This window comes from Lepisosteus oculatus, chromosome 1, assembly GCF_040954835.1.
Source record: "Lepisosteus oculatus isolate fLepOcu1 chromosome 1, fLepOcu1.hap2, whole genome shotgun sequence".
Lineage (NCBI taxonomy): Eukaryota > Metazoa > Chordata > Actinopteri > Semionotiformes > Lepisosteidae > Lepisosteus > Lepisosteus oculatus.
The window spans coordinates 66,453,952-66,478,349 of NC_090696.1; the positions used below are offsets into that span (position 1 = coordinate 66,453,952).

A 24,398-nucleotide genomic window follows, 5' to 3' on the forward strand; every position below is an offset into this window, starting at 1 on the left:
TTTCTAAACAAGGGCGGAGTGGTGGCTCTGTGGCTAAGGATCTGTGCCTGTGACTGGAAGGTTGCTGGTTCAAATCCTGTGGCTGGCAGAGGAATCCTACTCTGTTGGGCCCCTGAGCAAGGCCCTTAACCCCAACTGCTCCAGGGGCACTGTGCAATGGCAGACCCTGTGCTCTGACCCCAAGCTTCTCCCTGTCTGTGTCTCCATAGAGAAAAGCTGGGGTATGCCAAAAGATGAATTCCTAATGCAAGAAATTGTATAGGGCTAATAAAGAATTATTATTATTATTAATGTTTTTAAATTAAGAGTGCTGCAAGAAAGATACTACCCTGAGCACTCCGCTTTGATTAAGCTTAAGCTTAAAATATTTGAATATTAAAATAACTACAGTAGTTCTCTTTCTTCCTTTTTTTCAAAGGAATCTGAACTCTTCTTCTTTTGATCAACTAATCATCGTCTCTTTCATCTGACAGAACAAAGTCTCACATACCTCAAAATTATTCCTTCTTCAAAAAAGGAAATCAGATTTTAATTTAGCTTTCTCTAATTTTATGATTTTTGCACTGCTACTATTCAGAAAATCTCTGTTTCAGCTTCAAAATCATTAAACTGTCTGGGTTGAAACAAGTCTCTACCTGCCTTAGTTTGTTAAAATACATTCAATAATGCTGATGTTTTACTTACTGTATGTCTGGCAAAAGCCTTGTAAATATGAAGAGAATAAAAAGACAAGACAAGCCATTCAATTGTTAAGGAAAGAAAATATAGGCTTACTTAAATATAGTAATCCCACATCTTTATGTATGTGTTTGAATTGATCATATGTTTAATACTATCTAACTTCAGTAGTGTTTCCAACATAGACAAATATTACAATCGTCACTTTCAACTATGCAAGTATAGGAAATAAAATACTCCTGTATCAGACAACAATCCAGAACTGATTATTCACCTTCGCACATTAAAGCAGTAGAACAGTCCAGATCTGCTAATGCAGTAATAGGAAGTGGATTAAATTAAAAGGAAGGAATAAATAATACAGTTTCAGCACAGAAAATCAGTAAACGTTCACTCAATATTTTCTCTTCTACAGTAGCTTTTCAGTGGTTTACACCACTTTAATCTGATCAAAGCAAGTCAATCAGACCATAAATAACACATTGATTTATTCAGAGGGAATTATGTTTCCAATACTGTAAAAGTTGTCTTTTTTCAAGGAAAACTGTTGGATAAGAAAAAAACACGTCTATGAAAGAAAATGCACTGTAGAAACGTTTGAATTAAATGGAAGCTTCCTTTTTTTTTATGCACCGCACTGAAAGTGAGTTCAACCAAAACTGTAGTTCAATATTATCTGTATGGGCACATTGAGATTGAAGCTTAGCATTATGTTCCCATTCACCTTTTACTAGGACTGGGTTTTAAAATGTCTCTTTCACAATGTACGGTACACTCTCGACAAGTACTGTATATGCCACATTAAAACAGCAGCGATCTCAGCTTCCATTAAAATATATGCAAACAACTGCAAAGTGTATAAATACAGTGCTTGATAATGACAAGGTATTACAACCATTTTACTTTAGAAAACACTTTCAAACATAATCGTCTGTTCTCTAATGCCCATTTTCTCAACTCAATACAAAGGAAATGTAAGATTACTAATCATCAAAACCATTATCACCTTTTTAAGACATTACATTGCTTGCTTGCACCTTCCCCATGATCATTTTTTATTATAACATCCTGGTTTGGAAAGGCACTACTCTCAAGCCTCAGATACTGTACATCAAGCTTATGAAATATGGTTTCATCAAGTACCTTAGGAAGCAAGGAAATACTTTTTGTTTCTCATTTTGCTTAACACACATACACCTTTCATTTTCTGTAAATATTCTAAAAGTCAAGGGAATAGTAACTTGCCATGGGTAAATCAACCGGCAGAACTAATGTGCCACAGAGCTCGGTTTTCTGCAATATGACCCTTTGTCAATTTCTATTTTACCCCCAGGAACAATAATTTTCCACCATAAACCTTATCTCCAAACCAATATGTGAGGAGCATATTGTTTTTCTTCACTCATGGGCACAAAACAAGGTAACAGTAAAGATTAATTCTGTACTGGAATATGTATTTTTACTGCTAATGACACACCTGAAGGGACTGTTTTTTTTCTTGGTTTAGATATTTAGTGATTATTTTGTTATTTACAAAATGTATTACGTGAGAGAGGTACTGTAAGTGGTAGCTTTTGTTTTAATATGCATATGGCTTCACAGCCGAAACGTTGTGTTTTCTCTCTTCTCTTTTCAGCATGGAATAAACCTATTACTTGTTCCTAAGTAAATAAAGAACAAATGTGTTGTTTTAATTTCCTACCCTTTCAATAAAAAATTAAATTCAAGGATATATACATGTAGTGTATACATACATGCTGCCTCAATTACAGTTGAAGACGTGGATTTTGTTTGTTTACATAAGCACACAAGAAAGTGTACAAATGAGAGTAAGTAGTTCAGTCTAAGTTGTTTATTAGTAGCTAAGTGCTCTGAAAGCAAGATGAGTGTCAGCATAGACAGTGGAGCTAGGCTGTTTGTTCCATATTCCCATAAACCTTTGTGTGAAAAACACAGCCTTAAAGGCACTTCCCCATAGTTTCCACTTGTGTGCTCTGCTTTGTGTGTCAGTGTTTGTTCTGAAGAAGTCAAGTGGGTTTACTTCTTCAGTGCCCTTGAGGATTTTGAAAACTCGAATTAAAAACTTCTGCTGTGTTCCAGAATAAAAGGGCATGACTGTTTTATCCTGGCATATTACAATATTCCTTAAAACTCAGGTATCTGGCTAGGCTTTTAACTGATTCCAGGAATATGTTTTTTTGTATTGTGGAATCCAAAATTATTCTAATACATTATTCTAAATGAGTTCTTACTAGTACATTACAGAATTTTAAAAGATCTTCCATTGATTGAAATTCTGCATTTTTTAATTCAGTTCCTGAGGTGCTATCTGGGTGGAATTTGTATGTTCGCTGCGTTGTGATGCCACAGGGGTAGTAACCACCACCCTTGGCATGAAAAGGAGTGTTCCTTACTCCAGACATGCCCCTCATAACCTTCTCGGGTTACTCAAACTCGCTCACGCCACTGACCTCCGGGGGTCTCTCCTATCGTCGGACCCTTAGCTCTTGGTTTCCCAGGCTTGACAAGCTTCACCCTCAACACCGATGACACTCTTCTCTCTCTCCAGGAGCCTCACTCTTTTCACACTCATCTCGGAGCCTCCTGCTCCCTGATGACACACAACTTCCAGGGTGATGGGCCCTTAGACTTCCAAGGCCCGCTTCCAGTTGCTGACATCCTCCTCTGATGTTACCAGGAAAAAGCACAATCTCCAGCGCTTCACTGTCATGCTGAGACTCCTCGCACTAACAGCACAGAGTCTCTCTAGAAGCACATCCCACGTCATGCCGAAACTCAACACACTTTTCCTACACACTTCCACAGCCTTAGGCTGTGCCCTTCCCTCATGCTCAGCCACCACTGCCCTCTCACCCCCCATGCAGTATCGGTGGCTCCCTCACTTTGTTGCCACCTCATGCTCACCACCTGAGGTGTGCAGTTAAACAGACCCTACTCTCTCCCATGCTACGCTGTATCGGCTGGGGGAGAGCCCCTCTACCACTCTGCACTCTCTGGCACTCTCAAACACTCTAACACTGGACTCACACACACTCACAAATTCTCTCTCTCACACAGCGGATTTACGGACAGCAATGTTCTCACACACCATAACCATCCCTTGAAATCTTTAACTTTAACCAGAAGCCCGATGATTGTTAGCAGTTCAACAAGACAGCCCATCCCCACTGTACAGTATATATGTTGCTTGCAAACACAAAGTAGGGCCATGGTTGTGTTTTCTTCCATGTAACAGTTTTATACTTGTATCTTCAGACTCACCACATCAATAATCTGCAGCAAAGTCATCCCAAGTTCCACGAGCAGCGGCTGGGAGTCATTGAGAACGGGCCTTTCCAGGCGGTTGTAGTTCTCCAGCAGTTCTTTGTACAATTTCCTTTGGTATTCGCCCTGATGGGATTCTGCATGACAATAAACAATAAAACAGAAGGAATGACAAATCTTCAGGGGAAATACATACAGCATACATCGTCAGCCACTGTATCATCAGTCAGTTGTACTATATCTACAGTGCCCTCTAAATGTATTGGAATTGCAAAGTCAAAACTATTATTTTTGCTTTACAGTTCATGTGTATACAGTACATTTTATAATAAGTACAATAGAACATACAGTTTATTTATGGGTAATTCAATGTATGTATTTGATCACGTTTGAACAAAAACATTGTATTTAACACTGTGATTTCAAATTACTGGGACACATTTGCATTAAGTCAATTTCAGAGTGTAAAAGTCTGTTTTGGTAGCGTATTCCTTTGAGGCAATAACTGCATGATGTCGATGACCCAAATTCATTGTGTATTCCTTCAAGATGCTTTTCTGCTGCCACTTTGAGTTCTTTTCTATTCTATTGATGCTCTGAGTTCAATTTTTTTCTTCAGCGTGTAAAATACTTGCTGGTCTGGATTTAAATTTAAAGATTAACTCACTCAGTATAAGGTATTCTGCTTTTACTGATGCACTCCACATTTGCAATGATTTGCAATGAGAAAGGCATCGTGTCTGTGATTGTTTTTAACGTAATGTAACCTAGCGTGGATCGCAGCAGATATAAAATCTATTATTGGGGAATCTGGATGGTTGTTAGACCTACTGTGATTAGCTTTAGGTTACATTTAGAAATAAATAAGGTGACAAATGGAGTAGAGGAGGCCTTTCCACCCATATTATATGCAGTAGTTGATTCAGTTTCGAGTGTCTAAGTAATCTGAAGATCTCATCTCACCATTCCTTGAAAGAAGCCAGGGTATCACCTTCGACAGTATGGTGGTGTAGCTTGTTCCATAATTCCACAGTAATCGCATAATTGTAAAAAAGAGTCTCTTGATCTCAGGTCTCGTTTCCTCCCTTTCCTCCATAGTTTCCTATATCACTTTTCTTAAGAAATCCACTGAGATAACCTTGCCGTGACCTTTGAAAGTTCTAAGTATTTGCGTCAGATCCCCTCAGTCTTTTCTGTTCAAGACGAGGACATTTAAGTGACTTTGGCTTGTTAGACCAATATATTCCTTTAAGCCTTTGAAAGTACCTGGTAGCTCCTCTCTAGTTTTAATTCCATACTTGGTAACCACATTTGTACACATTATTTTAAATAGGGTCTTAGGAGTGCATTTTACAATTTTGACGTAACATTCATTTGGCATACTGTAAATTTTACCTATGTCGTTTAAACTCTTTGTTCTCACATTCTTTTTTATGACTTTTTTTTAAAAATGAAGAAGTCAAAATAGAATAGAAGGCAAAAGAAGTAAATATCTCCGAAATTGTTTGACATATTTAAAAAGCACATTTCACAATGAATTGACCATAACAGATTCTATTTTTATTACAGTACAGTACATAATACTGTGTAATGTAATATGTAATACTCTTCTTTATGATGGTTTAAAACTTTTTTATATGATTTTTTATGAATTTCATCACCTATTGCAGCTTGCAAGTTGATTCAGAGGACTAGTGAGACCGGAAAATTAATGAAAGACGCATTAATTTTCATAGAATTATGGAGAAGATGGAACACACAATGTTTTACGCCATTTTAAAAACAAACCGGGGTGGGCAAAGTGTGTCTGCAGAGTTTCATTCCAATTCATCTCTTAACAAGCCAAATCAACTTTCTATTGTTTGAATGGGACCAATGTAACCATTTCTCCCAGCTCCCGAGGTGCTTTGAGAAGACCTTGAAAACCTCAGCCACACATGTGCTCCAGGACCAGGACTGTGTGTCCCTAATGTAATTGATGGGTAGGAGTCCCACTACATTGATTTATGAAGTCAAGGAGATTTTTGAAAGTGTATACAATCACAATCTTCTTAAACTCAATATGAGGCATGTTCATGTTGCTGTTATCTTGTGTATCCTGGATTTCTATGTCTGCAATGGCAGTGTTTTAACCTGCTATAACCACCCGGTGCTTATTGTATATCTGAATGCCTGAAATAAAGTAGCTTGTTAAGAATTCCTTTCAGATACAGGGTATGTCGGTTCAGACACAGCACTAAAGGCTGTAAAAGCTGAAGTGTGTATTTCTATAGTGCTTTTATTAGCCGGTAGACTTTCTAATGTTTCCAAAGGGGGAAATGTCCAGAACATTTTAATAAAGCTTTTACATTTCATATTTAAAAATATAATAAATATTTGATATTCGTGGCTCTGCACATTAAAATCTCTTGCAGCAGAGAAAATTAAAAACTCCCTTAATTACATTTTAATGTTAATAGTTTTATTGCATTCCTTTTTGTCTTGAAGATTCATTAATGTTCTACATTTCTGTACAATTTCCTTTAATTGGTCACTGTTCATATTTAATGCCTGTGCAAATAGGAACTCTTGCATATCAGTTGGAAGACCACAGGTGTTCCTTTTTCTTTTTTATGGTTTGAGAAATTTTCTTCTCTACTTATTTACAGTTCCCTTTAGGCTACTGCAGGTTTAACCTGAACAGAATCTCGATTTGCTCAGAGCAAAACTTTGAAAATGAGCAGCTATCGTAATGAAGCATTAGCAACCCTGCGATGACATGATGAGACTTGAGGCAGCATTCATAATCCATTTTTTAGATTTCAAGCTTTTTTGAATGCTCACAAATCATTTTTCCCCTTCTTCTTTATTTCCCTATGTGCCGTAAAATGCATCAGGTACATCTAAATTAGGAGGGAACAGAGAAAATCCATTCTTTTGCTGTCAGGTCAATGAAGGGAATAATGTGAAATATGATTGGGTGGCTGAGGCCCACTTTGGAATGAATCTATGCTCTGACCTGTCTTGCTAATTGAAATGTCTTTGGGGAAACACCTGCTCTGAAATAAAGCTGCATATTTCCCCTGTAACTTGACAACTATATTTCAGTTTGTTTTTTCCATTACAATGTCAAAGCTGTAGTGAATGTTCGACAGCTTGTATTTACATTACCATTTAACGCTTCTCATAATAATGATCCATAGTAATGATTGAAAACTACTGAAACGAAAATGACTGATAACTCGTTGCATTATTCCTTGCGACAATAATTCCAACACTTTTTTTTATCCCAAGGAATTCTAAAGCCAATTCAATTCATCCATTGATGAGCCTCCTACATTTTTAGTTAGCCTGTGGTTTCATGCAATGTACTTTATTTTCATGAATAAAGCAAAACAATTGTTTGTTTGTTTCTTTTTAATTGATTTTATTCTGCTGTTAATTATTTAATAATTAAAATAATAATAATTTAATTATTTTAATCCGCTGTTGCGGAGTACAGTGAAAGCAGGTAAAGTGAGCTACAATGTTATGATTGCAACCACAATTCTTGAAGGCTATGCTGTATTATTATTTTTTTAGACCAGAATATTGCCTATTGGTTGTATCACAAGAAGTCAGAAACTGAAATAAGGGTAGTTTGCTGGTCACTATGAAGCTTTTCACAGCTATCAAGTGGATGATGCTACTAATACGATAAAAAATAAATACACTGCAGCTTTAGTAGTGCTGTGCCCTATTTCTAGTAGCCTGCCAGTAAGTGGAGGGATATTAAAGAAGATTTAGCACAAGGGTGGTTATTTCTGCGCAACAGGTAAACAGCAGTTGTGACTCTTCAGAAAGCGGATTCTCAGTTAGACTGGAGCCTCAGAAATTGGTTCATAGAAAAGATTCAGCATTCCTGGTCACATGGAATGAAACTGGTTTTTATTTTTCATCAAGGCAATCTGCCTTGTCACTGCAAACAAACAGAAGAGAATGAATCCCCTGAGATCTTAAAAGATAGTTGCTGGTGTCCGTATGAAAAGCCCTGTGGAAGTGGCTCATCACTGTTTTTACTGGGTTTACTTCAGAGGGCCATCCCTCCCAAATGAACATGACTATAGATGTCTCCTCATATTAACGTTTGGTCTGGAAAACTCAAAAGGTCATGAATTTGATATAATGCATCCCATAGAAATCAAATGGAGAGCACAACAAGCATGGTTTTATTGTTGACTTATCCAGTTCATATAATTTTATAACAGCCGTAGCAATGACCACCTATGATTAACATTCCAGTACCTCACCTACTTTATCATCCTTCACAAAAGCAAATATAGCTCCTCTATACACTGTCAATTCTTTTTTTTTTACTTGAATAATCTTTACAGGTTTAACAAACAAGTCATTTTATTTCCCATAGCAACCCTAATGAAAAAGAACATTACTAAGGATACTACAGCTCGAAGCTTTGTGAAAGACAAAACTGCATAGTGTACCAACAATTTTTAAAAAAATCTGTTCTCAATTACATACAAAGGCCCCTTCTGGACTACAGGAGGGTGACCTTGTTATAATCTGAAGGACACACCTGAGGCCTGAAGAGTTTATTTTCCTTTCATAGTTACATTACCAGGATGCACAATCTTCTCTGCTTATTGTCATGTGTAACTGAAAAAAAGTGTAATTGTCAACACTGTTGTGATATATCCAATAATAAGTCATACAAATAAGCCTGGAACAGCAAGGAACAAAAGTTTCTACTTTGGTAACGTCTTTAAAAGTTTCCAAATTACTCTCAGGGGAGCAAAATGTGTGCATGGCATGAGAGCATCAATTGGAACCAAGACATTTCTACTTGTAAAGTGGGATTTCTGAAATCTGGGATATCTGCATTTGTGTGTAATGCCTATAGCTGGCTGATTGAAAATAACGAGGCTTTCAGTAGCAGTGGGCGTATTAGTGACACCCCATTAAACTTCAAAGAATGGTAAGACCTTGCTTCTTAACCCTCATAGTTGTTCCATAAAGAATTGACATTTTAGCTAGTTGTTTGGAGTTTAATGTTTTGAATCTATAACTAAATCCCTTTCATTTAAAAATGAAAGTGATTACAAAGGATATACAGTATGTGAAAAACTGTCTCTCAACTGCAAAGGGAATATACAGTATACATACATTATATACTGTACAGTACATACAGTATTCATCTTGAGGCAAATTTTCAAACAGCTGAAAAACGCTGAAATGACCATTCATTTTAGCCCAGTGTAGGGTTAGTGTTAGGATAACCATTAAATACTGACTCTAGTTACACTTCTTGTTACATTTTAAATGACAATATTAACAGCGTTTCCCCCAATAGAACAGGTTTTCTTAAACCTCTTGATCAGACTCAATTTTGGAGTTCAATTAAATTGATTTACTATGATTGTATAATTCTGTTGTGTAGCAAACACAGAGACATTTCTATAATCATCAGTAATCACTCCTACACCATGTTCCCCACAATGCAAAATGGTAACTGTAAGCACATGACATTACCATCTTCTTTTGTGCTATGACTACTGTATAGCTTGGACAACAAACTTTTTTACACTTGCCCACTTGTGGCCCAATAGAGTATACTGCAGACATCCGTCATTACACATTACCTTTATTGTCCTTTTCTGTTTCCACAATATAATGAATGTCCCATTATTAGTACACCTACTGTATTATTTCTGTATTTTTAATACATGACAATCACTTTATTTTATTAAGAACTGGACATAATTAGGAGCACTAATTAAAAAATAAAGCAACAAAATGTCTGACGTGCCATCTGAGAACTCTGTTGGCAGCACAAAATAATTACTATTATGAAACATTCAGTAGTTTTACATCACTACTGTATCTATTTGCTCTAGAAGAACTGCAATACTCCAGTATGGAAATAGAACATTTGCTATGACAGCTATTTTATAATTGTGAAATTCTTTTCAAACCTAATAGTATGCAGATAGCAGTCCCTTGGCAATCTTGTGTCAAAAAAAAATCTTTTTACTAGGAAAACAAACGTAATTTGCATAGGAACTGGATCTGTTTAAGTTTTGTCAGATGCATGCTCTTGTCTAAACCCACCTTCAGGATGTCTTGAGCCTGTATTGTACTTTTTTGGAGGGTAGACAGGTGTATGAAGTCAAACATCCTATTCTACTTCATATAGTATACGACTTCATATTTAAAGAAAAAAGGTATTATAATCTGAATTTGCTAAAACAGCTTCACAATTCTTTTCTGCCTACTTTAATAAGGAAATATTGTATTGTATTAGGAAACACCCTTTGCAGAAAACTTTAGATTCCAGTTGAAAAAGAAAACCTAACACTGTGTTATGATTGTAATTTAGAGTAAATTAAGCATATCATTATTTGAGTATTGCTACACTCTTGTTTAGATATGTCCACTCTGTACTTTGTGCAGACCATGTCTACATAATTATACATGAGTAAATATTTAAGGAGAGGCAATAGCAGGAGCTACAATTATTACCATGAAATTACTTTTTCCTTCTTGCGCTGAGGTTCTCAGGACAAACCATGAAACCTGAAGCGACATCTGATACAAAATGTCTTTGGGCTAATATTAGTTTTTGGAATTTAAACACATACAGTACATATGCACGCTTTTTCACGGGACAAAACACTTTGTCTTTTCATCAAAGGCAGAAGGAGATTTAAATGTATCGCTACTTTGCAACCTATCAAAACCAATCTTCGTGCAGTATGGACCAATTCAGGCATGTCTGAAGGGAAGTACAAGTTTGATTCTTTTGACAAATTTCTCCTATTGACTGGCATATCATGTGATCTCCTTCGGTCATGCGAAACACTCAGAGTTTCTGAGAATCTGAATGGGGAGGTTTAAACTATTGGTTCCTTGTAAAAGTATTCACTGCCTTGCACATTGATTTAAACCACTCAACTACGGTATGCTTGGGATACAAACCTGACTTATTTCTGTCAGAACATCATGCACATCTGTCTGTTTTTCAAACAGACCCACCTGTTCAGTCTCCAGAGCTCTGACCAAGCCTCCAGTGCGTTCTACTGGCTGTGTCAGTTTCAATAACAAGTCCGACTATTTCCATGTCTTCACATGTCAGATTAATCACCATGATGGTAAATCCCTTAAAGGCAAGTGCCCCACTTGACCTGCAACGTATTAGTGCCTAGTTCTTCTAATAACTATTGTGAACTGTATCCACCACCAGCACACTGTTTTTCTGTGTTTCTCTATTTGGTTACTTTCTGATTTATGCATATGCATGCCAGCAAATTTAACAATTATACCTGAACAGATTTCTTAACACTGAATTCGAGTCCCATCAATTCAAATACCATCTGGAGTATGTCATTAGTGCACAAGAATACACATGCTTCTTTAAAGGCCCTTCTGTGCTTGACACTACATGTCTCTTCAAGGGTTGATCTATGCGAGACAATACCTGCCTGAACTCCAATTTGGCAGAAATGATCTAACTGCTTCTAAAATAAGAGGAAAGTTAAATAATAGTGTTAAGCAGAATACTTTGTGCTCCATGTTTGTAGTGTTTCCAGCAGGAAGACACTATAATTGAACATATAGTACAGTATTTGCTGTCACTCACTGTAGCTTTGAGTAAATTACTGTATGAAGGTCAACCTGCACATTCTAAAAATTCAAGATAAGGCTATATACAGTACAGCACACACAAGCCCCAGTTTAGGTAACATTTTAAAGCAACATTATATGTAATATAAGAATGAACAAAATAACAGCAACGGCACAACAGCAGCCAAGCACAGGTCCACCAAAAAACTAATGAACTTCAGATCCGTGCTGATGCAAGTTAAGTTTTCATAGGAGTCATTAATTTACTGTCTATTTGCTTGATCCAGCTAATCAATTGAAATAGCTGAATAAGAGTCATGCTGATTTCCTTGTGTAGGCAGCTATCCATGAATATTTCTGCAAATTAATTCACACAAAAAAAATCGCTGCCCTGGTAATTCCCATAATATGGTCAAGTAAAATGAACACAATTTAACTGATAGCTGTATTGAACTCAATCAGTAAGAGCAAATACATTCATAAACAATGGATTTGTTGAATGCACCACATTTCCAGATGTACAGGCTTTCAACTGATCACAAAACAGACTAAATAATAAAAGCAAATCCACCTCTCCAGTTACCAGTATAAAAATTATACTTGACATCCATTTTAAAAAGTGAGACTGAAACAGTATGCAAAAGAAAAACCATAGCAACCATTCATTACAACTATAGTAAGGGAGAATCGGAGGCATATGCCAAAACTACATTTTCTCTAATTATCATGTTTTCTTCCTTGATTGTATTTTATTAAACAGTAAACCTGGCTTCACAAGTGTTCTCCTGACCAGAACAAAAACTGTAAACTATGAGTAGAGGCCATTCAATCATATATGAAAAATTAAGCTTTCAGTCTTGATTAAATAGAGCTCAGTTCAATTTAGAATGTCTTGGCTTGATTCTCTTCCCTTCCTTTTTAATTAATAACCAACGGGCACAATATTTTCAAAAGAAGTGCAAATAATAGCTTTCTTTTAATTAGCATTTCTCCATTTTTCCCTTGGTCCACAAGCACTCATCAATTAATCTTGTAATTCAAACCATGCAATTTTCCCCCAGTGGATCACTGAAACCATTTACTTCTTTTGCGCCATGCAGACCAAGACAAGAGCCCTTCCTATGTACCTTACAAACGTCAACCAGACAGAACACTTTCCTGCAGTCCGTACATTGATGTGTGTAAAACATGCTATGTTTTCTGCCCTTGACACTAATTTTCAATTTTCACAAAGCCTTTCAGGATCAGGGCAGACAAACAAAAAGGAAAAAATAAAAATGTGAAGACAACTACCTGAAAACAGAAAAATAAAAAATGCAATGGAAGAAAATCTTTTGGTATGTTTTTACTAATTACTTGTTGGCTTAAGATATTTTTGTACTTGAGTCTTATATTAGATTCTTAAGAATCATGTTAAGAACAATGTTTCAAAGGAAAGAAGACTATTTGCTTCCTCCAGCTCAAGGTATACACTTGGTTATTTCTCCAACCATAGTGGCTTCAACAGCATAAATGGATAGCTTTAAACTCTCAGAAAAACCCAAAGATTTAAAGGTTTCATATAAGCAAACAAACTGTACTCCTTTTCTCCTAACTCCAGCACTGTTGAAATGATCAGGGATGAGCTACACTGCAAAGTAAAATAAAAAGCATAAGATGTTTTTGGCAAAAGCAGCTGTTTACCACTCTCCAAGTTGACTAACTACAAGCTTGGAGTTGGTACATCTGTGGAAATATTATAATAAAAACACCTAACAGAAATGTAAGAAAAATATGCCCCCTGAAGAATCGTGCTGCATTTTAATTCTATGATAAATATAATAAGTATGATAATAAAATTGACCCTTTGTTGTTCCATATGTTGACATGATAATCTGGGATTTTGAAGTTATTTTGATTTTATTGGATTGTCTTAAATCTCTAGTCTGGTTTTAAAATCCAGTTTAATTAGTGAAACTTACCATACTGTATACTTAGGTACAGTGAGATATTGTCTCTGAATACCCATTAAAATCTGTGATTTTCAAGTAACCAACCCAGCTGAGACAGTTACTCTGCTGTTCGTCGAGCCTTTTACTGAAGTCCCTGACCTTCTCATCTGAGGCAAGTTTAATTAAAGCCACAAATACAAAACAAAACCCAATGAATTACTACATTACTGTACATTGTTTTATTGATCTCTCTCCAAAGAGCTGGTTTTAATCACCTTTTTTCTCAAATTGTGGCTTTTATACAAAATGGCTGTTGATACTCCATTTCTCTATCAAGGAATTGATTGACTAAAATTACTTTACCATACTGTAACTGTAACATACTGTAATAAATCACTGAGCCACTGGAGTGAATTTCTAAGGATGTTATAATTGGCCCACAGGTAGAATTGACCTCATAGCTTTGCTTCATTTGTCAAAAGACAGTACACAAATTAAAATGGTATATAAAGTTGACTGCTTACATGCCTATGTATGCTACCAATTAACAATTTCATGAAATTTTGAAGAAGAAAAACAATAAATAAACTTTTCGTCTTATATGTTACACAATTTTTAGAGAAAGAAGTCTCTGTTATAAGAAAATGGGAATAAGCATTAAGTATTATAAGCTGTTATAACTGACAAAGAGAACAGATACATTTAAGAAATGAAATGAAGAGTTATCAGTGCCAGAAAACTACATAAAGTATACAGTAGATGTATGCACCCCAGTAAGTTTATTTGCCTGATCTGGTCTTGTTAAGGTAGATTTTGTAGTACAGGGGCACTGTAAAAACAATTCAGCAACATTAACAAGGAAGGACAGAGGTCAATCACATCTGTAAGACCTATGATAGCAACTTATGATGTTCTTCAGTGGCAGAAAAGATATATGCTGTGTGATGTGCTGTAAGACATTGGTCATCATAATACATTTGTAGTGGCAAAACAGGAGCACACTATGTCAGCAAAGGAAGGAGTAGTGGCCTTAAACATTTTTGAAGATTAGAAGATTAGACAGGCTTGTCAAGTCTGGCTTCTGTCAAATTTTAATGTCATTTGATGTGGGGAGCTTAAAGCTAACACATACTGAAGCTGTATACTAATACAGATCGCAGCCACATCCTGGGTGCAGATCCAAATATCTGGGCCAGATCAGTAATTGGGAAAGTAAAGGTAAATAAATATTAAATATTCAAGCAAACAAATGATTTCATCTTCACAAATCGTTTTAAAGAATTTATATTTCTTGATATTCTTCTCTCCCATATAAGCAGACATCCATTTCTTCAAATCCCCTTGCACAGGTTAGCTTAGCTGCACAGATTAGCTTCTAATACCTGAAATGTAAAAACTCTTCACCTACAGTATACTCTCGAAGGTAACATTTTTTTTTTTGCAGTAGGCTCTCATTAATGAATCTGAACCTATCCTGATTTAGGGTTTTTCATGAAGGAAAACTGCAATTTGAAGGAAATAGGTGACCTTCAAATCTTGAAGTGCTCACACAGATGGAAGGTAACACATGGTTTGTGTGCTTCTGTGCACACACATCAGGCTATCTTACTGATGTACTGTAGGATACTTCATGCACTTAATTTAGAAGTACAACATCTGCAGTTTTGATCTCACCGGAAGCTGACAATACAGTCATCATCTTCTTAACAATCATCACAACAGAGCCTGAATGGATCACCAGTCACTGAAGAATGTCATCACACTTTTTTATTCTATACTGAAATTTTCTCTTATGCTTTTATCCCCTTTTTCTAGCTCACTGATCAAATAGTAACCTAATTTTTGTAGAGCAGCGTATATTGCAAAACATTAATGAATGCCTGAATATTTGGCATTTCTTTTGCTGCACACAAACATACACATACTGTAAATAATGATTTCCCCTTTCTGTGAAATTATGAATTTTCATATCTTGCCCAATTAATGTGGAAGCATTTGGGGTTACTGGGCCAAAATTGTTATTGTCGGCAAACTGCCCATCTAATTCAGTCGTGATAGATGGAGCAATTTTCCCCACAGCAGAAAATAAGGCCCATTAACCTCATAGAATGTCAAATGATATTGGCTGGGTGGTTTTCAAGGTTTATTTGATTTTCTCTCGAGAGTTTAGAGTTTAAAGACAGTACTGCTTGGTAAAGAGAAAACAAATGAGTGTTTACACAAAACTTAACTTGGGAAAATTAGTTAAAGTTTAAATGGAGTCATTAAATGTAGAGCAGATGCTGCAATGAAACACAAATCTTCTAAATTCATCCTGTTGCTGTTTGTTTTACCACTTAGCCTGTTTCCACATTTAGTAGACCTGGGTAAAACACCTTTTTCTCCGTTAACCTCCATTAACATTAATGGCCAAGGCCAGGAGCTATCACGTTGCAACTCACAATTGGCAACCCACTGAAGCTAAGCAGGTGTGAGTTTGGCCAGTACTGTTATTATTAACATATCCACAGAGTATAAGACATTCCTTTGGGACATTTCAGTATTTGGTTAGATTCTAATGAAAGCGACACAGGGATGAAATATGTATAAAGTACCTTGTGTGAGTCACCTACAGTAGCTTAGGGAATAGAAGTCTAGTTGTGAGGCTACTCACTATTGTTAGAAGTGAGTTACAGAGGTGCTGTAGGGGTGTAGATGTGATGGCAGGTGGAGTTCTAAAGAGAGATGTGTGAAGAGAAATCCTATTTGTGACATACAGTATAATGTACATACTATGTACCTGTAGAGATTAGGATCTAACCTTCCTCCTGAACTTCTGTTATGTGTAAACTCCATATCAGTATTTCAGTCCTACCGAATGCAACAGAGGGCCAAAAGGCTTAGGGAGTATTTGGTGTCCCTCGCCTAGCTGAGGGATTGGCAGCTTAGATGCGAGGTGAAAAGAGCCCCCAAAACATGCAGAATTCTCAACTATCATATGCACAAGGTTTTGGTCTTATTGATTCTCATATATGACTGATACGCTTCAGAAGACTATTGACCTGCAGTTAAGATGGAGGGATTGATATTCCTCTATGAGCTGTAAAGCATGCTACACCTATTCTGAAAGAGTGGCAGGAGAAGTGAACAATGCTGAAGCCAGCTTAGTTAACACGCTACAGTATTGCGGGCTGGCAAAGTCCCAGGTGCGAGATATGTCTATGTATATGTAGGAGAGCTGAAGAGGGCGAGACTGGGATCTAGTATTCCTAATAACTTTCTGTTATAAACTCCATTAAGCAAAAACAAAATTGAATAAATAAAATGAGCAAATAAGCGATTAATGTCAACATCTCCTGCTGGCTGCCACCTTCAACCCAGGAAACTGATTTGCTTTGTAACTTGAGCTTTGATGAATGTACAGAAAATGTTTTGGGAAGACAACAACCCCACTCCAATAGCCTTCTCTCACAATCAGGGATCCGATTTAAAGTTTCTTTGGAGCAAATTGTAGGAACATTTTATTACAGGAGGTGTGAAAGAGTGAAACACAGGAGAGTGGGGAAGGCAAGAGCAAGAGGAATTAAATTAATCTTGCTAGAATTTCTCAGAACATATCCCAGTAAAGCCTTCTTTAAGCGAGGTGTATTTCTCCCACAGAGGAAAACAGAAGGCACGCTGTATTGATCCATTTATCCATTTTCTAACCATTTTATCCAATACAGAGTTGCATCTATCCCAGCAAGCAACAGGCAGGAAGAACATATATCAATGTCCAAAAAGCAAAACAAAAGGGTTACAATCTGTTTTTTCAGAAGGAACTTTTGTCATGCTGTACCTCAAATTGAAATACCACTTTCAACTGTAAAAGTGAGGCACTGTTACAGAAAGACAGAAGAAGGAAGAAATAAAATAAAAACAGGATGTCTATTCGGAAAGCTTGAACAGAATTCTGCTAACGGTTTGAATGTCTGCCTTCTGCATGTATAAAAAGTGCAGAGGGGCATGCATTTAAAAAAAATAAATCTGTATTTGTTTTCCTCAGTTTAAATCTACTATTCTTCAGTTCACCAGTATTAAACACCAAATTGAATTTGACTACGAAAATACTGTGCCCTGTTTTGAGAGCAAGCCTTATGCAATAAATAATACTTGAAGAAAAGAGCCCATCAGCAAAATCTAAGCAGGGCATAAAAATGGACAATGGGTTTAAATATTCTACTAATATACTGTACCATGACTTAGTTTTGTCAAATTCATGAAACAGCTTTTTACTGTCTCCGTTTTTGTGTGTACAATTCCTAGGAATTTCCCTAAATTCCAGTAACATTCTGTTTTTAAAAGATACTTTTTTTTTTAAATATTAACAGTTTTTGGAAAAAAGACTAGTCTGTGTCACCAAAAGAAAGGTAAAGAAACGTAACTATTCTCACTAAACATAGTGTAGATAGTATCACAAAACAGTTTTACACAGCGAAAGCACATTCAGAGATTGGTTGTGCAGCCTCATTGAGTAGAAAGAATGAATGATTTGGTTCACTCTAAATGTGGCTTTATGTCACATTAATGCAAGCCCATCTGTCGTCTTTGTCACTGTCTGAATGTGACAATATCCTTTCTGGGTTTTATGACATTATCAAAATGATACTTATGCAAGTGTTCTCTTTTATCATCAGCTCTGCATGAGTTGAGGTTGTCGTGTACAAACAAGGAAGGTCACAAAGAAGAAGAGGCCTTTTCTGCCCATCTAGGCCATTTAGTTAATAGTCGTTAATGAATCCAGGGATATCAGCCAGCTATTTCTTGGAAGAAACCAGGGTGTCAACAACATGCTTGCTGCTTGTTCCACACTTCTAAAACCTAGCTGCTTAATGAAACATTATAGAAACCTTATGCAATAAATGTGTACAGTACACCCATTATCATACTCATTCTGTCAGTAGCACAATGAATGCCTAGAACAGGTGAACAGTACAATCTATATGCAGTACTGTACCAGGAATAGGAAAGTGAATAGTAGGATTGAGCGGAATATGTGTCTTGTCTCTGAGCCTCCTTTAATTTACAGTCAAGCTTTTACTGGTTTATGTGACTATCTAATTATGATTAGATTGATTCAGGACATTATTGAAAACACTTTTCTCATGCACTGCACAGCACGTAATGTATGAAGGTTACTGTCACGGATGTCGGAAGGGCTAGCAGTGGAATGGCCAGGAGAGCAGTAAAGACCCTATGCGTAGCGGTAAAAAGGGGGGCAACGCGGAGGTCAGCCCAGGCTCAGGGGGTCAGACAATGTCGGTATAGAAACCTATGCCCTCAGGCCACAGACAGGAGCGACCTGGTGCTAGGCGGGTCTCAGGACATCCGTACCCTCAATGCTGAGCCAGGAGCAGAGCAGACACAGGAAGGAAATAGGCTACACAACAAGACACACCGGAAAGACATGAATAATCACAGGGAACTAGGAACAGGACAGAAGTAGAGCGCCCTCTAGATGTACTGGGTGTGACAGTTACATCTTATTCACATGTCAAAGTGTCAACTCAAATCTGGTTATTTTAAATATAATTATTTACAGAGGGAATGGAAAACACGTGAATGTTTCTGATTCTAAGAGAAAGCCACAGGTGAAATGCATCTTTGCGAAGATGCCAAAATGTCTGTCACTTTTTTAATGCATCAAAACAAGCAATGGAAAATCAACAAGACTTTCATCAATAAGAATTGCCCTCATCAGTCCAGTGATCACACTGAGACAATGCAACAGGGATACCACCTCGGTACTGAGGACATGTGCAGCCCAGCTGACCAGTGTTTACGGACATCTTTAACTCCTCCCTGTCACAGTCCATGGTCCCCACCTGCTTTAAAAAAACCACTATTGTTCCAACCCCCAAAAAGGCAAAAGTGACATGCCTGAATGATTACCGCCCAGTAGCATTAACATCTGTGGTGATGAAATGCCTGGAGAAGCTGGTGTTGTCACACATCAACTCCTCCATCACAGAGTCCCTGGACCCCTTGCAGTTCGCCTACCAGAACAACAGATCAGTGGATGATGCTGTCTCCCTGGCTCTGCATACAGCCTTGGATCACCTGGACACTAAGAACTCGTATGTGAGAATGCTGCTTGTGGACTACAGTTCAGCATTCAATTCCATCATACCCAGTCAACTGGTGACAAAGCTCAGGGGATTAGGTCTGTGCAACTCTGTCTGCAACTGGCAGCTGGACTTTCTTATCGAGAGACCACAGGTGGTGCGGGTAGGCAATAAAACATCAACACCACTCACCCTGAGCACTGGAACCCCACAAGGCTGCTGTCTGAGTCCAAGGTTGTACTCCCTGTTCACTCACGACTGCACAGCAAGACACAGCAACAACCGCATCATTAAGTTTGCAGATGACACCACTATAATAGGACTGATCATTGATGATAACGAGTCCACTTACAGGGATGAAGTCGTACAGCTGCTTAGGTGGTGTCATAGCAATAACCTTGACTTGAACATAAAGAAAACGAAAGAGCTAATAGTGGACTTTCGGAGACACAGGCCACACACTCACAGCCCACTCAGTATTGATGGAACGGAAGTGGAAACAGTCACCAGCTTTAGGTTTTTGGGAATTCATATCTCTAAAGATCTAACCTGGACTGTGAACACTGACTCTATCATGAAGAAGGCTCAGCAGTGCCTTTATTTCTTGAGGTGCGATGGGGGATGCCAATACATGTGTTGGTGAACTTCTACCGCTGCACCATTGAGAGCATCCTCACCAACGGGATCACCGTGTGGTATGGCAACCTCTTCGCGAAAAAAGAAAGGCACTGCAGAGAATGGTCAATATGGCCCAGAAGATCATCGGCTACAGTCTCACCGAGATTAAACAGCTCTATGAGGACTGCTGCCGTGGTAGAATTCTGGCCATCACAGAGGATAGTCACCACCCCGGGCATGAGCTCTTCACCCCACTGCCCTCAGGCAAGAGATATAAGAGCATACGGACACATACCACTAGATTCTTCAATAGCTTCTATCCACAAGCAGTGAGATTGGCGAACACATTTAGCCATCCCCCTCGGACCACACCTACACCATCACCATCTACCTCTTTATGATTTCTTATCTATTGCACATCTCCAGTCATTGTTTACACGTCTGTATTGTTTACATTCAAACTGTCTACATGTTTACTTGCACATTGTCTATTGTTTGTTTGTATACTGTCTTGATGCACTGTTTGCACTTTGTTTTGTTTTTTACACTTGTATTACAATCGAGAGACTTTCTGTAAGTAAGAATTCCATTGTACCAGTACCGGTTACATATGGCAATAAAGTTCAAGTTCAAGTTCAAGTTCACAGGTGAGAGTATGGTTAGAAGGGAAAAATTTCACTTTTTGGAGCCCTTCTTGCTAAACATTATTCTGTAGACGGTTGATTTGTGTTACTGTTTCATGAATTAGAAAGGAATAAAAATAAAAATACTTTAATGACAAGGTTTTGATTTGATTTTGACATAGGAAGCAAAAATTGAGAATATATTTGGGAACAGGAAACACCTAGGAAACACGTTCATGTCAACTTGCATGTACTGTATGTGGGGGGTGGACCAATTGCTAGGCTAACAAGTATAATGTTTGTGTATGAATGAGCAGTGGCATATTTACAGGGATAACAGTGATAACAGTTCTGAGTAAGCAAGATTGTTTTTATTCAGGAGCCAGCTTCCTGAATTTCTGAAGTGAGAGTAAATCAGTCATATGAATGACATAACCATTGAAGGATACAACACACACAGATTGCAGATTGACAGGCGTGGTATCTGCGTACCACTCGTAATGTGAAGTGAATGAAAGCACCCTTTGTTGTTGAAATGAACACCAGACATGACTGTAAATGAGGACTGTCTCAGGGAGGCTCCCAAAGGCAAGCAGATATGAAAGGAGAACAGGTTTTTCACACAAGTGGTATGAGGAAATGTGGGATATTTCTGGAGTTCACTGTGCTGCAAAACCACTCTCCCCAAACCTGCAAGTAGGAACATCTCTAAATCTTCAGAGGTTTGTAGATGACCAAAGGTATTTGCTGTAGAAAGTAATACTACAGCATTATTTAAAATACAAGCGTGACAGCCTAATTTATAACTTGCAGTTTAATAATAATAATAATAATAATAATAAACTTTATTTTATATAGCGCCTTTAAAGGTGGCTTCTCAAAGTGCTTTACAGGATGACAATAACAATAAATAAGAAGACTACAACAATAAATAAGAAAATTTCACAAGACAGGACACAATTATAATTACAACAATACAACAATAACAATAGAGGAGACCGTGGAAGATGGTATTAAGAAGAGCAGAGGGGTGAAGAATGGAACCAGTTAAGTAAAGGCTTTTCTGAAAAGGAGGGTTTTGAGTCTGGATTTGAAGGAGTTTAGAGAAGGTGACTCTCTAATATCCTTGGGCAAAGTGTTCCAGAGCTTGGGGGCATAGCAGGAGAAGGCCCTGTCGCCCATACAATGTAGACGGGCTTGGGGGACAGTAAGGAGGGCAGAATTTGAAGAGCGGAGGTTGCGAGGTGGGGAGTAGGGCGATAAAAGTTCAGACAGGTATTGAGGTGCCAAGCCATGTAAAGCCTTGTAGGTGAGCATGAGGATTTTAAAGTCTACGCGGAATTTGACCGGAAGCCAGTGCAAGGACTCCAGGATAGGAGTAATGTGAACACTTGCACTAGACCTGGTCAGGATTCTGGCTGCTGAATTTTGGACATACTGCAGCTTGTTCAGAGTAGATTTAGATACCCCAGGGAGCAGAGCATTGCAGTAGTCAATTCGAGAGAATACAAATATGTTGATCAGCTTTTCAGCCACAGTTAATGATAGCATAGGGCGTAGTCTTGCGATATTTCTAAGGTGAAAAAAAGATGTTTTGACAGTATGCTGTACATGTGGGTCGAATGTTAAGCCAGAATCGAATATAACCCCAAGGTTTTTCAATTTTGATTGGAGCTCAAGTACAGAGCCATCTACAGACAGGGTTACAGGACTGGCTTTACGAAGTTGATGGGGGGTACCAATAAGCATGACTTCAGTCTTGTCACAGTTAAGATGAAGGAAGTTTTGAGTCATCCAAATTTTTATGTCAGAGATGCAATTAGATAGAATAGAGACAGCCACATCAGTGTCGGGTTTGGTATGGATGTATATTTGAGTATCGTCAGCGTAAAAATGAAAGCTGAGGCCATGTGATCTTAAAAGCTGACCAAGTGGGAACATGTAAATGCTGAAGAGCAAGGGGCCCAGTATTGAGCCCTGAGGGACACCAGACTTGACAAGACCAATTTCAGACCTGTACCCATTGAGAGAGACAAAGTGACAGCGATCAGTGAGGTAAGACTTAAACCATTTGAGGGCAGTGTCAGAGACTCCAAACACAGTCTCGAGACGAGAAAGCAAGATGTTATGGTCAACAGTGTCAAAGGCAGCACTGAGATCGATAAGGATGAGTATGGAAAGAGAACCAGAATCAGAAGCTATTAGGAGATCGTTGGTGACTTTGACTAGGGTGGTTTCTGTGCTGTGAAGTTGACGGAAGCCAGATTGGAGGGGTTCAAAAAGGTTGTTTGTCATGAGGTGGTTATGTAACTGAAGTGTGACAGCACGTTCTAGAATTTTAGAGAGAAAGGGTAAGTTGGAGATGGGGCGAAAGTTGTTAAGATTGTCGAGAGCCATGTTAGGCTTCTTTGGCACTGGTTTAAAAGATGCATTGGTGTACGGGACAGCATGGTGGCATACTGTAATGGTTAGCAGTGCTGACTCACAGCACTGGGGCCCTGGGTCCAATTCTGGACCAGGGTGCTATCTGCATGGAGTTTATATCTTCTCCCTGAGTTTGTGTGGGTTTCCTCCAGGTGCTCCGGTTTCGTCCCATAGTCCAAAGACATATGTACAGTACTAGTACTAGAAAACTCACTCTGATGTTGTGTCTTTGTGTGCCCTACAAAGGACTGGTGTCTTGTCCAGGGAGAACCCTGCCTTGTCCCTGTTGCTTTCTGGTATAGGTTAGAGCTCCCCCATTACCCTGAATTGGATAAAGCAGATGGAAAATGGATGGATGGTGGAGTAGGGTAGGCATACAAGAGGTGAAACAAAAGAAATGAGAAAAATACTGTAAGAGCCCCTTAAAGAATTATGAACATACAGTAGCTTAAATGATGTACTGTAGCTGGAGAGGGACCCGAATTCATGTTTTTTAAAGTTGTGGGATTAAAAGTACATGTATGAAGTGAGACGCGATTACATATGTTATTTTGGTCACGTTTCTTACCTTAAGCACAGAAATAAGATGGAAAACAATGGATGTGTAATCCAGAAAATAAACAATTGGACTATTGATACCGGGCATAGGAGAGTTCTGAGACTGAAAGCTCAGAATTGTGCTGTTACAGTATGTGAGAATAACTGTGAGCCCACCTATTAGGATAAGTTTGTAGTCAGAGAGAGGAAGAACAGAAAAGATGATAGATCATGAGTTACTTTGCTACACGGAGCGAGGACTGGACAGGGCTAATTGACATCGAAAGACACTGCTGGAGCCAAGGCATAGAGGAAGGATAGGGTGAAGACGAAAAGGTTTGGGTAGATCGGAAGTAGAAGGCGGACAAGGAGAGCGGTAGTAACCAGAGGACAACTGGAAGAGGGCTAGAGAGAGGAAAGAAGGGAGAGTGAGAGGAGTCAATGGAGCACTGTGGTGGTTGTTGAGTGGCCTCAGGACTTGTAAAGTGGATCAGAGAAGAAAACATAAATAGTTGAAATAGAAATCTGGGAAAGGAAAGCAGGTATGTTTTATGTTAAATATAGGATAATCCTGCTTACAGTAGCAGACAAAGGCATGGAAATAAGTAAATGGCCACTGGAAA

General features: G+C 38.1%; 1 protein-coding gene across 2 annotated transcripts in view; it reads right to left on the bottom strand.

The window, feature by feature from the left end:
• The window catches only part of chrna8 (cholinergic receptor, nicotinic, alpha 8), a 117,338-nt gene that overhangs the window by 71,466 nt on the left and 21,474 nt on the right, over nucleotides 1-24,398 (bottom strand). For both annotated transcript variants that reach the window (XM_015345881.2, XM_015345880.2), the window contains one exon: nucleotides 3,961-4,100. In XM_015345881.2, the coding sequence (XP_015201367.1) occupies nucleotides 3,961-4,100 (140 nt within the window). The remainder of the gene's footprint in view (nucleotides 1-3,960; nucleotides 4,101-24,398) is intronic.